General features: G+C 49.8%; 6 protein-coding genes across 6 annotated transcripts; 1 reads left to right on the plus strand and 5 right to left on the minus strand.

Annotated features, from left to right (window-relative positions):
- Positions 1-16: 16 nt before the first annotated feature.
- Positions 17-1,134, minus strand: MTQ2 (S-adenosylmethionine-dependent methyltransferase). The gene has a single exon (XM_024471494.1). The coding sequence runs from the start codon at positions 983-985 to the stop codon at positions 212-214; it is 774 nt and encodes a 257-aa protein (XP_024321298.1). The 5' UTR covers positions 986-1,134; the 3' UTR covers positions 17-211.
- Positions 1,135-1,952, plus strand: ACN9 (acetate non-utilizing protein 9; the record flags this gene model as incomplete). Its single annotated transcript, XM_024471495.1, has 3 exons — positions 1,135-1,527; positions 1,683-1,782; positions 1,846-1,952. The coding sequence occupies exons 1-3, from the start codon at positions 1,315-1,317 to the stop codon at positions 1,950-1,952; spliced, it is 420 nt and encodes a 139-aa protein (XP_024321191.1). The 5' UTR covers positions 1,135-1,314.
- On the minus strand, positions 1,953-4,116 carry VC83_07932 (uncharacterized protein). The gene is made up of 3 exons (XM_024471496.1): positions 3,687-4,116; positions 3,374-3,639; positions 1,953-3,321 (listed from the first exon to the last, which is right to left on the minus strand). Exons 1-3 carry the CDS (start codon positions 3,987-3,989, stop codon positions 2,691-2,693), a joined length of 1,200 nt encoding a protein of 399 aa, XP_024321299.1. The 5' UTR covers positions 3,990-4,116; the 3' UTR covers positions 1,953-2,690.
- Positions 4,117-5,209: 1,093 nt separating this feature from the next.
- VC83_07933 (uncharacterized protein) lies at positions 5,210-5,632 on the minus strand (the record flags this gene model as incomplete). The annotated part of the gene is made up of 1 exon (XM_024471497.1): positions 5,210-5,632. The coding sequence occupies one exon, from the start codon at positions 5,630-5,632 to the stop codon at positions 5,210-5,212; it is 423 nt and encodes a 140-aa protein (XP_024321300.1).
- Positions 5,633-6,200: 568 nt separating this feature from the next.
- Positions 6,201-8,540, minus strand: VC83_07934 (uncharacterized protein; the record flags this gene model as incomplete). Its single annotated transcript, XM_024471498.1, has 1 exon — positions 6,201-8,540. The coding sequence occupies one exon, from the start codon at positions 8,538-8,540 to the stop codon at positions 6,201-6,203; it is 2,340 nt and encodes a 779-aa protein (XP_024321294.1).
- Positions 8,541-12,246: 3,706 nt separating this feature from the next.
- VC83_07935 (uncharacterized protein) lies at positions 12,247-13,419 on the minus strand (the record flags this gene model as incomplete). Its single annotated transcript, XM_024471499.1, has 1 exon — positions 12,247-13,419. One exon carries the CDS (start codon positions 13,417-13,419, stop codon positions 12,247-12,249), a length of 1,173 nt encoding a protein of 390 aa, XP_024321295.1.
- Between the last annotated feature and the right edge of the window lie 412 nt (positions 13,420-13,831).

Consider the following 13,831-nt stretch of genomic DNA (forward strand, 5'->3'; position numbering starts at 1 on the left):
GATTATAGGGGGGGAGGGATGGGTTCTGTATGGCCTTTGGGAGTGGCTGCATGGCAATGTTGTTCTGGCGTTATTAGGGGGAAAAGAAAGGATGAGCTGACGCGCGAGAGGACTGGCAGATATAAAATGCAATCGTCCTTCCTACCACTCTCCAGGTCACCTCATGCAGGGTTTCTAATCACAGCGTACCCAAAGTCGACTTGACACGATTTTATTCACCGCCGCTAACCCTCCAAATCCTAACCACAACCAACTTCTCCCACCCCCCCTTCATCCCACTCCTCCCCACCACCTCCGCCTCCCACCCGCCCTCCCACACCCTCACCCCCTTCATCACATCCTCCGGCTTATTCTGCGCACACAACAACACGAACGCGCTCCCCCTCTGACTCAACACCCTCGGTATCTCCGCCAATAACCGGTCGGTGACTTCCATCCCATCCCTCCCCCCCGCGTAACTAAGCGCCAGCAGGCGGCTTTCCCGCTCATAAGCTACTTCCCTGTCGCTCGGGGCCTCTTTATCGCCGTCTCCTTCTTGTAGGGCGGGGACGTCGGGGGTGGGAACGTAGGGGGGGTTGAAGACTAGGACGTCCACACTCCCCTCCTCCACTGCGCTGGTCAGGTCCCCTACGCAATTGCCGATGTACGTCCCTCCTCCCCCAGTTCCTGCCTCGCGGACAGCAACAGCAACAGTCTCCCTCGTCGCCCGACAGGCATGTTCATTTATATCCACGCCCCATGCTAGGACATCCGGGCGCCCGAAGATGGTTGAGGCGTGTGCGGTGAGGAAGGCGAGGACGACGCCTGAGCCGGTGCCGATTTCGAGGATGAGTGGGGACGGCGAGGGGGGAGAGATGGGGAAGAGAGATCGGAAAAGTGAAGTGAGGGGCGGGGAGGAAAATGTGTCGAGGAGAAGATATGAGTCCTCTGCTGGTTCGTAGATGTGTGTAAACGGGACGTGGGCAGTGTCGGGGGTGTCGAGCATGATTGCTGTGCCGTGAGCGGCGGCGCCGTGGTGTGGTGAGGTTGGTGGTGTCGTTGATTTAGCGATAGTTCTTTCGAGTGTGAAACTCAGTATCAATCAACCAATCCAGTCATAATATAATCCCATCAACACCTCATTTAATCCCTCTAATACCGTGTTTATCGCAACCCCCACCGTCATCCCCGCAACTTTTCCCTCTCCCCCGCACAGCCTCGCCACAAGGCTGACAGCTTCAACCCCAAACCCACGAACCTCGGATCTACCCCATCACCACCCTTTACTTTCCTCCCTCTCACCTCCCACCACGCCCCCAAAATAAACAAAACACAATGCGCACCCTCCGCCCCCTCCTCGCGCGCGCCGCCACCCTAACACCAGCCGGTCGCGCACCGCCCTCGGCGCTGCTCCCGCCGATACCGCTGTATAGACGGTTGTTGAGGGCGCATAGGAAGTGTTTGCCGAGGGAGATGAGGGTGTTGGGGGATGAGTATGTTAAGGGGGAGTTTAGAACGCATAGGGAGGTGGAGAATCCGATGCATATTGTGAGTTCTTGGGTGTTTTCTTTTGGGCTGGTGAGGTTGGGGGGAGATGGGGAAGGGAGCAGCGGGAGGATGAGTGAACAATTGGGATGAGGAGGGGATGGAAGCGGAGGGTCGGGGTCAACCATAGGGGAAACAGCAGCTAACACCCTCCCCAGATCGGTTTCCTAACAGAATGGCAACTCTACGCCCAAAAACTCGAAGGCTCCTCCTGGCAGGGCGAGGTGCTGGACAAAGCCAAGATCGATAAGATGAGCGGTACGTCTTCTTCCATCCTTCACTTTTCCGTTATGTGGGTGCTAATGGGTGTTGTCTATGCAGATCAGCAAATAGGGCAGTTGTACGAGTTGATGAAGGCTACTAGGGATTTAGAAGGGGAGGATGAGGGAGGGGAGTTGGGGGGAGAGGGAGGGAAGGAGGGGAAGTGATGTGGATTGAAGATGGGGGGTGTATTGATACCTTGGACGTGGGCGGGGTGGGTGTATTATATGGTAGTGGCATTGGGAATGGGATTGAAGCTGTATTGTATTGTCGCGTTTAGAAAGGAGATTCACTGTATTCTAATGATTCAAATATAAACCAAGAAATTCACACAGCGCGCATGATTCAAAGCAACCGCGCTATACAAAATGACTGCCCATTCTCACTCACTCCACGTCTCTCAACACAAGAACAAACTTCAATACCAAAAGTATCATTAATATCATCATTCATCACAAGCCATTATATATACACCTCAACAATGTGCCTCGTCCGAACCCTCCATTCCCCAACCTGCCACCATACCTGGATGGAAATCACCTCCCCCTGCGCCCCCGATCTGGGCTTCTCAAACTGCTCACACCTCGTCTTCGAGTGCTCCGCCCACGGCCCGAGGGTGACCCGGACCTGCTGTGCGCGGTTGTGTCCTTGGGACGGTGCCAGAGAGGGGGGGTATTGTCTGAATACCACGCGCGTGGTGACGAGGGTGCGGCATGGTGTTCATATCGGCCGGAATCCGTACGGGAGGGGTGTGGATCTGATGTGTGCCGTGATGTGAGGCGGGACCGCGGCGGCGAGGGGGTGTGTAAGAATCGAAAAAGAGTCGTGTACAATAGTACTCCGCGTCCAATTTCAGCACCGCGCCAGGCGAATGCTTCTGGTTTTCATTTGAAAGGAGGAGCCTCTTACTCCGCATCGAGAGGACAGACGGGTGGTGTATCATTAACCTGAATCCCGCCGCGCTTCTTCTCATTCGAGTCATGGAAGGGAAGTTTCCACCCCCCCTCACTCTCCGGGACCGCGAGCCAGAGACGCATCAAGTGGCGCCTTGGAAGCGGGGGAAGGTTATCCTTATACGCTGTGCGCGAGTGGAACACGTGGGGTCCCGAATGCAAGAACTGGATATCCCCAAGCTCAAGCACCATATGCAGACTAAGCCTCATGCACGTATCCTCCAGCACCTTTAGCGCCTCCAGCTGCTCCGCCGACAACGGCGGGATCTCCCCGATATCCGAGAAGCGCTTGAGGGACTTGAGGAAGTAGGGGTCGGCCTTTGCGAAGACGCGCGGGTTGTCGGAGCCGGTCTCGAGGTAGAAGAGGGGTTGGCGCACGTACTCGTCTTCGCCGGAGGTCGTCTCGCCTTTGCGGTCGTAGTACCAGATGGGCTTTGTGAGGGTCTCGGCGACTTCGGGACGCTCACGTTGCAGGGTGTTCCAGACGTGTTGGGTGGAGGCCAGGTCGGACTCGCCGCCTTCGAGGGCGCGGGCTATGCAGAGGAGGCCCACGATGTCGCAGTCGTCGACGTGGAAGAATTGGCTGGTGCGGGAGTTAGTTTAAAGTTAGGATGGGGAATGCGAGAGAAACTTACCGAGCGTTTGTTCTGTAGATGCGGACTTTGTCGGTTTGTGTTGCGTCGTCGCCAACATCTTTGACGTGACCAAGGACGTGACCGCGGGAGTTTTGGCTGATGAAGTAGCCCAGGTATGTGCCGAGTCCCATGTATGCAGCGGCGCATTTGTGGTTATCCCATACTTGGACTGGGATACCTTTGAAGAGTATGAATCCCTTGCCCTCAATAAGGTCGTGCTTAACACCTGATAGGAGCATCCCGAGCTTTGGGAGAACGAAGTTGCTCTACGATTTGTCAGAAACGCCGCTTTTGAAGACTGATAACGACATACCTTTGAAATGCCAGTTAGGGGAATGCCATCTGCGATGAACTTGTCTGCCACGGAGCCGAGCTCTTCGATCTCCTCGGCAGTGAACCTATGCACCCATTTCTCTGGGTTGTCTTTGTAGTCCTCCGGCTTCCACAGTGACGGACCAGAGCAAACTTTGGGAAACTCGGAGTATGGCCTCAGTTGGTCATAGAGGGGAGGGTGCTGCCCGGAGGTCTTGATGCCATCGTGGAAGATGGTAGTATCAACGGCCTTCTTGCTCTGGTACGGCGCCGTGGGAAGCGACTCGAAGAGGGCTGGTGCCATGTTGAAAGGACCAAAAAAGGACGCTTTGGGTATATAAAGTGAAGTAGAGCGTGTAGTTAAAGAGTAATCAAGAGATCAAGAAATGTAGGGGGGGGCACACGACAGGCTATATATATGTCCCTGGTGAGAAATAACGGTATGAATGAGATAATGAATACCACCTATAATTACCACTGACCTCTCAACCCCTCGCTGACCCCTCCTCACATTCTGACTGTTCACCTACAAAAATCCCATGTGTTTGGTGACAATCCGTGTACTAACGAGCTTAGTAGGCATGGAGCAATTCCGATCGTCAATTGCGTGATGGTGGTAGTTCTCGCGGCCTCGTTGGCGAAAGGGACGAATGTGGAGCCCTTTGACGGCACGAAGGGGCAAGCTCGTACATTTTAATACGGAGCCCAGAATTGGAGTACAAATAACGAGTTTAAAATATCAACTCCAATTCTGGGCTCCGTAGTTAGTTAACGCGGGAATTCCACATTTCCAGTATGGCACAATGGCACAATGCGGGGCAGGAACAAGGGAACAAACACCGCGGTACTCAGTTTTGTATACCAGCGACATATCAATTGCTGTTACTGTAGTTAATTGAAGTCAATTAATTATCCCACCGTTTGAGTCTCGTATCTCGTATCTCCCATACAGAGATACTGCTGTAGACTATATAGTACGTCGTGTGTCGTCGGACCAAAGGTACAGCATAGATTGCATGGTCCTATAACAAGAATTGGAAGCCGTCGAGCCTTCCATTCCGCGATTAATCCCCCAAGATAATAAGCTGGGCGCCCGCGATGGACCAGCGGAAGATTGGCATTGCTCTAGACTGGCAGTGGGTTGGCGGACTTGATGTTATCGACACATCGCCGTTCTTTCCGTATCTGTCGTAAAAACCGTATCGTGTATTCCTGCGCACGTTAGTCTCCCATCATCACATCAAATCCCCCCAGTTCCCCCATGCCCTTCCCGATCTCGGCATCCCTTTTTCCTGAGTTGGGCCCCGTACTCCAGACCAGGGCAACCTCTTTCCTGAGCTGGGCTCCGTACCCCAGACCAGGGCATCCCTTTTTCTTGCATTTGGGCTCCGTACTCGACACCACCACGGCCACCTTGGGGTTGTTATCGTGACCCAGGCCATCCCTTTTCCTGCATTGGGCTCCGTACTCGACACCACTTCGGGCAGCTCGAGGATGTTATCGTGACCCAATGGAACCTCCAAATCAGGCAGGCGCGCCTTGATCCAACATCCATCGGCCAGCTGGCACGTCGATGGCGTCCAGGATCAGGCGCGGGGCACTTGTTGTCATACAGTTTAGCACTGTGGCAAGCATCGTAACTGTGCCGCAACACTGCACTGCAATCTTGGGCTCCGTAGTTAACACGATGGCTGATTTGTGTTCCTCTGAGACAGCGGAGTAGAGGGCGTCGATGGCGTCCAGGATTAGAACGCGGGGCACTGCTCTCATGATAGAGCACATTGACTCATGGCCATTTCTATGGCGTAAGAAGTTGAAGTTGATAGATGGCGAGAAAGATCGACGGTCACAGCTCGGATGCAATGTGCCTGAAAGAGGCAAGGAGCTGGAGTTGCGAGTGGTAAGGAGAGAGATGTAACACCTCGAGATGCTTGGAGGGGAATGCATTTGTGTCGGGGGGCGGAATATGGCCGCTGGTGGTGTGTTGTTGTTCGGGCGTGTGGTTGAATGTCACGAGGGTTGGAGTACAACGTGTAAAGGATATAAAAGGTGTAGATTTAAAAAGTGTAGAGTATTAATTAATTTTGTCCGTAATTTATTTTGTAATCTCAGTCGCCGTGGTCGCCTGGGAGGACGGGCGCTGAAGATGGCCATATAAAGAAGCACCTTGGTTTTGGGGGATGAAGAGGTGCGACGGGGAGTAGCCTCTGGCTCCCGCTCCTGCTCCGATAGTGTTATATTAGATGATGTCAGTTATAGAAAACCCATTCTACCGTCCGCACTCGACGACCTCGCCATACAAACCCCTAAAAACAATAACTCTCATACGGAGTGGAAGAAAGCTTCAATTATCTATTCTATTCTACGCCCAGTTACCCCTCATTGCCAAGGGCTTGGCAGTATTCGGAGTATTCATATAAGTTGAGATGCAGCAAAAGAAACTGGATCAGTCATTAATACCAATAAACGAAACGCTTCATTATCTAGTATGCGATCGCTATTGAAATACAAAAAGCTAAAGACTGCCTCTCATCGAACGTAAACGCTTTGCATCTCCTGACTCTGTTCGCAACAATAGTCGCTTCGCTCGTGGTCGCTTTGGAACTGGCCGAAATCTTAATGTAGATCGGTGAAAGTCGATAATTAATGCCCGCCCAAGCTCTTCATTCCAAAGGACATTTTCAGGCCGAAGGTCTTCGTGGACGATTCCCAAGGCTTCGATGTCCTTGTTCGATTTGTGAATATCTCTAAGAAGCCCTGGGGTCAGTTCCATCGTTGCGGTGCTATCACCCCCCCAGCCCATGACGAGCATGTGACGGATCTCTCCAGCCCCATGAAGAAAATAAATTTTTGCCAGGTCGATTGTACCGAGGAAGACAGGAACAGCGGATGCTTGAGCCTTCTGCAGGATTTTATATACCTGCGCTTCGCGGGAGACTTCTTTCCAGAGGCCCGATGTGGTCCCTTTCCCAACGACAACATAGCCATATTTAGCACAAATGAGTTTAAACGGCGCACCGTATGCCCCGCAATTTCCAAGGGGCATGCATCGGTCAATGTTTTCGTCTAGTTGTGCTTTTAGTAAACCCATCAAATCCTCCGAGGTGATGGGGTGTTTGATGAAGTCTTGACCCCGACGATGAAGCTTCACGTTTGGACAACACTCGTCTATGATACCTCCCGTTTGCAGCCCTAATAAACATCTCTGGGTGCAAAACTGTGCATCATGGCGTTTCGAATGGCTGCCTTGATCTTTCCTAGCCTCGCGTTGATGAGCCGCTCGTTGCGCGGAAGGGGAAGATGTGACCTGGCTGAAGCCTCGTTTGCGTGCGGTCGCTGGATTCGAGTCGGAGCCTGATGATTCTGGCGACTGCCGGTGTCGGACATCTGATGGGGCACAGCTGGCTTGAGACCTCGTGGGCACTCGGCGACCTGCTGTTGGAGATTCTAGTGGAGGCGATGATGGTTGGTAGTCTGAACTCGGTTCTGGACTTACATACTCTGAGTTGGTACTATCGGAGTGCGGAGCGATTTGCGGTAAGACTTCCTTAGGGATCTGAGAACGAGCGTGGTCGAAGCTAGTTGTCCACAAAGAAAGACGTGACTGTGTAGTGTTTCTCCATTCCTGGTCACGAACAGGGGAATGGAATGCCATCAGACACAGACACAGAACCCTGGCGATGGAGGTATTCGGCTCTTGGAGACTTTTATCGCTGTTAGGATCACAGAGAAAGTAGTACAATGTGCTAGGATCATCGTATGGAACGCGGAGAAGGACACGAGCGATCCCGTTGGTGATATAAGAGTACTCGAGTCCCTCCTGGATCATCACATGGTATTCCTGAACAATGGCGGAGCACACGAGCCGCTCTGCATTGTATTTCAGTTTTTCCGCGCGATTCGTCGTGATTTTGTTTGATCTGACCATGCATTTCCATAAGTCCATTTCCCTAAGCCCCACGCGAAGTGCTTCCATAGAAAGCTTGTGGGGCGGCTTGTATTCGACCGTAGTGAGGAGGGTATTAGTGTTGCCATCGACTCGGTGGATGCAGAACTGATCGGGTCGGGGGCGATGTATGCCTGATGGTTGGTCTGCATTTGCCTCGCTACCACCGCCTGGATTGAAAGAGTTGGTGTGATTGTCGAACCAGATTCCATCTCCAAGTCCGAATTCGTCTCGGGCAGCGTCGATTTTGCATAGCTCTGCAATTATATCACGGACGTGATCTTCCACAGCAGTTCGCTCGTAGTTCTCGAGACCTTGTTCACTGCTAATTGGACGGAGACCGAATCGTCTTGCATCCTCCTCAAGCGCAATCAAGGGGGTAAACAAACGTGCTCCGGCTTCCTCGGTTGGCTGGAGGTAGTTGCACACAGAGCTGTAGATTTTTTGCTGTCGAGCTGAACAATCGGTCCACAGTGCTAGTCGTGTGGGGCAATATTTACCGGTGGGAAGGGGTATGTTACCTGTAGTCGAGCGAGATGGTGATTCGACTCTCAACGATCGGGAGAGTAAACTGTGGCAGAAGCGCATGAGTTCTGCAAAAGTCGTTCGTTGATTGCGCTCCCTTTCCTGTCTCTCTTTATCCTCGGCATTTTTTTCTCGCTCTTCAGCTTGCTTCTCTCGCTCTTCAGCTTGCTTCTCTCGCTCTTCAGCTTGCTTCTCTCGCTCTTCAGCTTGCTTCTCTCGCTCTTCAGCTTGCTTCCGTCTCTCTGTTTCCTGCTTCTCTCGCTCTTCGGCCTGTCTCTGACGCTCTTCGGCCTGCAAAAAGAGTTTCTTGTAATCGGTGGGGCTGGTATTGGCCATCGGGTTGTCGAAAGGAAGAGCGAGAGTAGTGACCAGTGCCTCATCCATCTCGCTTATTAGCTTACCCGTATTTCGGCTAAAATATTTTCCGGAACCCGGTGCTACTCTATGATGACAGAACTTGCACAAAAAATAAGAAATAGGCATCTAATGTAAGTTACTGTAGCCCCAAATATATCGATTAAATTCAAATTTTCCATAATATAGTTTGAAACAGCAAAGAATCTTATCCTATCCTATCCTATCCATAATTGTCGTGTCCGGGGAAGACGAAGGGTTTGGGGAGACGATGGCAACCGACCGCATTTCGTATGGAAGACAAAAAAAACCGACGTATCTATAATATACTCGTGCGGCCCAAAAGTTTCCACAGGGTCTGTGCGTAATAAGTGGGGCGTGTAAGTACTTGGAGAAAATGCATGTACATACTCTACTCGTACTGATCTACCCACGAAAGTTGTTCCCCCCATTGACTGCAATACACCGCTCCAACTTGTCCTTAAACGAAGCACATAATTGTGTAGATTTCCCATCCATTTTTTTCCCCCATTCTTCCTCAAGAAATACCCGTGCATGAGCTCTCTCAAACTTCTCTCCGTTTAATGGTGTATAGCCGTCAACCTGATCCTTGAGATAATCAAAGGCATTTTCAATAGGGTGCAAATCGGGAGAGTTTGGAGGCCAAAATTTCACTCTATAGATTCCCTCCTTCTTCATATAATCTTCCAATGATCGGTGAGCCTTCAAATGAAGACTTACATTATCATCCACAAACCATACTCGTTTTGTAGGATGTAAAGCCTTTACTTTTCGAAAGTAGGGGAAGAGAAGAGGAATAAGAACCATCTCTCGATATAGAAACCAATCAATCCTGCCCTTTGAAACTTCTTGCCCTTCTGATTGCCATCCTCTACTCCATGTCTCTATATCTCCAAACTCTTGTGAAGCAACTTGTGCCTTTTTCCATTTGCTTTTGCCATTCCGAATATCTGCATTTAGAGTTTCCATATATCCGTACTCAAGAGTTCCAACTGTTGTTGCTCTAACAAGTTCATTCTCTGCTTTTGATTTCCAATATGCATTTATCTCTCGTAGTTTCTGCACATGTATCTGCTTCTCTTCTATACTTTCAGGAATCCATAAGATAGAGGTTTCTGAACTCATTGCTCCCCAAAACATAACTTGAAATAAAGATTTCCTTGCTCTCCAAGCTGTAATGGTGGGTGCACCAGATGTGAGAATCTAGCCACCCAAGGAAGGGATGAATTTACTAAGACAACACACTGTCTTAGAAAACAGAGCCAAAGGGTCGTAGCTTAGACTATTCCACAACGCAGCAATCAGGTGTGTGATGTAGTGAAGTGGTTCAGACAAGTTGCAACAAATGTTGAGTCTGGGAACTCAGGGGTAAGTCAGAGGTTAACACCTCACTGTTACGACGGAACAAGAAGGCTGGCCAACTACAGGACAGGAAGGAGGGAGGTCGCATGAGACCGGCCCTGGTACCTGGAGGGGCAGCGGGGAATAGTAGTTCCGAAAGTATCACGTGACGGACTCGCAGGATGATGAGAAGAGTCCTAAGAGTCCAGGACTCCGAGGACTCGAGTGAGTTCCCAGGAGTCCACTAGGCACGTGACGGACTCGCAGGACGATAAGAAGAATCCTAAGAGTCCAGGACTCCGAGGACTCGAGTGAGTTCCCAGGAGTCCACTAGGCACGACGCCACTATATAAGTAGATAGTTAGTTCTTAGATAGGAGCTTCGTGCTCAACTCAATACAGTATTTGTTATATACTAGTAACGTGTTACTTGAAGCCTTTGTGTCTGATCCCCTGCCTCCTCTGATAAGTAAACCTTTACGCAAGAGAACCTCTGTGTCTTCTATCGTTTAGGAGTCAGCGTTACACTCACTGACTTTTCAGAAACAAGGAGTAACAAGATGAATGCTTGGAAGCTTGTAAAAGATGTGGAAGTATGTGATAGTCGATTTACTGTATTGCCTGCTTGCCCTTTCTTAAGGAAAGGGCAATCCTATTATGCCAAAGGAGTGTAGTCCTCTCATTTTCCATGACTTTCCATGACTAACCAGGCTTGGTAAATGTATTAGAAATCAAGTGCGACCCACAACTAGCTTGCTAATCATGTAGTGAACGTAAGAGAATCCCATAGAACCATCTCTTGGGTTCCTAGCCTATAGGAAGTAAAAAGGAGGTCCAAGGTCAGAGTACCTATAGATAAATTATGTCATAACTTAACCAATCTTGTGGGTAACTAAGGAGCGATGATGTGTAATGAATCATAGAGGGTTGTAGAAGCTTCTAGAGCTATCGTTCATGTTCCTAGGCCTCTAGTTGGTAGAGATATGCCATGTGGTAGTATTGGCCCACCCCCTTAAGGAGGAGATTTTCTTAATAACTTGTTCAATGAGTGTCCAAATGATATGCCGTGATGTATGTAGCATAAACAGATGTAGTAGAAGAGTTTGCAGCAATCGTTGAGTAGTATTGCTTCTGTTGTTGGTGTGATAAGCCAAAATATGTATAGTGACTTGTAGGTTTGAGGAGGAGATTTCTAAGTTTGCTCTTGAGTTTGATAGCAAACTGAGTGCAACGAATGTCAGTATGACACTCCTCCCTGATTCCCGCTTATTCCACTCTCGTCCACAACCCAATATCTGCACCGACATCATTTAACCCACCCCACAACTGCAATCACACTTGCCCGATCAAACTTACATTCAGTGATGGTAACCTGACCGAAATATACGGGAATAATATAACTTAGATAACTTATGGTTTGTTAATATATGTTAGAAGCCCCACCACAGCCGCAACGTCAACATCTTGTCTGCAACTTGATTACGCCCACAGTTTTGGCAATCGCCAAGGATCGGTGAAATTATAAAAGCCTCGAGAATATCATAGCTAAACTCTGGGACCTCACAAGCACTTTCAAAATGTCGGAAAGCCAAGCGTACACATGTCCAAGATGGAGGGTCACTTACTATAGAAGATGCTCAAAAACTGATCGCTGAAAAAGAGGATAAAGGGTTGAAACGACAGAAAAGGTCAAATGAGGAGGGTGCTGTAGAGGCTGGTCCATCGACTTCACCCCTAGTTCCACCATACGCACGCCATTCCTACCTAGACTGTCCATTCCTACCTACACATAGCAAAGAAACACACTTACACCATAGTAAAGTGACAGGTAGCGGGCTGACGACAACTCTCTGTCTGCCTCGGTGTCGTTCGGGGGGGTTCTTGATGGTTCTGGAAGCTTAAGTTGGCGCAAGGCTGGCGTAGCCGCGTGTCGTTGCGGGTGGGTGGGGTAATTAAGTGATTGTGGCAGTGGCGTTTGTGCGGCTGGCGTGTGGCGTGTGGCGTGTGGCGTCAGGAGTTTGTGCGGCTAGTGGCTTCTCCAGCATTCTCACGACGACGACGACAGGATTTCTATGCTAGGAAGTAATTATTATGCCTGGTTTCATAATAAATATATTCTATTGGCATAGAAATTATTTCATACGAATATATCCACAAGGAAACTATCCTCGCCGTTCTATGATTTATGAGCCTAAACAACTTTGTATTTGAAAATATCTGGTATAAAAATGTCGCTTCTGACCCCAAGACTCAAAGGCCAACACTCCACCAATCCAACTGCACTTCTCACCGACCAAGCCCGTTGATACCTTCTATAACTCCCTAGCTTCATCGCTTGACGCTGTAATTTGACCCCTGTAAACTCCAACAGACAATCAATGACACTTCTCCAGATGATAACCGACCGCAGCGTGCTCTATATTCACGAACCAAATCGCATGTGGCCAATGTTCGGATATCGATTTTAGAAAACAATACACACCTCGCACTGATTCACGCATCCCAAACACGGTCTCCCTGTTAATATCCCTATAAAACCCCTGAACAAGTGATATAAAACGGGTGCCACCCGCAACGACAAGAACAGAAATAGAAACGAACACGAGTAAATCAAGCATGTAAATGACAGCTCTGGCAAGCACAAACATAAAATTCGCTGTCCACTCCCGCTGAACTTCCGCGGGATAATCTAGAGGGATATCTTCCTCATCCAGTTCACGACGCGACATCAACTCGAATACCCCAAATCTCCGTATAGGCGACCAGCCATGATCCGTACTTAAAATCCCATAACGCATATCTGCCCACACTATAGTCGACCTTTCGCGAAACGGCCGCCTATCTTTCTGTACAAGCATCATCCAGTTTGTGGTGTCGCATACTGGCTCGATAAGCTGCGGCGCTATTAGGCAGGCGAATAGAAAGTATCCTGTATGATTTGTCGAGAAGTACATCTCGATCCTCCCGCGGCTGTGGGTATATTCCTGGATGCTCATTATGCCCGCGCTGTTTAATATGATGTCGATGGTTGGCACTCGGGACCCCGCGAGGACATCGATAGCTGTACTCGAGAGAGGCTGTAGGATGGATGTTTCGGGCTCCACTGGGATATTATCCGTGTTGGGGACATTTTCCTCTGATATATCGCTACCACCAGGCTCCACTGGGATATTATCCGTATTTGGGACGTTTGCCTCTGGTATATCGATACCATCAGGCTCGACTGGGATGTCCTCCGTACTTGGGACGTTTACCCCCGGTATATCGATGCTCTCGGGGTCGGATGGGTTGACGTCTGCGACGATCCCGCTGCTCCCCCCTATGTATGCCTTGGGCACGTCTTCCCCTTCCGACTCGTCATCAAGGTCAATGTCGGGCTGCGTAGTAGCCTTCATGAGCGCAATGGCGAGACTATGACGATAATTAAAGTCAACATGGAGTGTGCAAGTAATACGGAATTGGGGTTTGATCTTGGTAATGATGCTTTCTTTGAGGCTGTAAATAAAAATGTTCATAAGTGGTCTATCGGCGTCAACATCGTACCACATTGCGGAGCTAACCACCACAGCCCCTTGAATATTGATAAAGATGAATTGCTCCGCGGAGTTATTCTCTCGCCTCTAATCCAGACCAGTGCCAAAAGTGTTTGGGGAGAGAGCAGAACATAAGCCCGCGGTAGAGCGCGGATAATACACACATCTCGTTTCTCATATCAGAGGTATGAGAAAACCACGTCCCCACAACACGACAAGGCATCACCTCACAACCCCCCATAAAAGTCTCATTCAATATTCACTTTCATTTATCCCCTTCAGAGCAAAAAATACTCTGGAACTAAAACCCCCACACATATTTTCCATGCATCGCATCCCGCCAATACCGGCCATCGGGTATTTACCAAAAAAACACAAGCAACTTGCCCCCCCCCCGGGCAATTACACCCCCAAAATAACACCTCAT

The sequence above is a fragment of the Pseudogymnoascus destructans genome, assembly GCF_001641265.1.
Source record: "Pseudogymnoascus destructans isolate 20631-21 unplaced genomic scaffold scaffold_21, whole genome shotgun sequence".
Lineage (NCBI taxonomy): Eukaryota > Fungi > Ascomycota > Leotiomycetes > Thelebolales > Thelebolaceae > Pseudogymnoascus > Pseudogymnoascus destructans.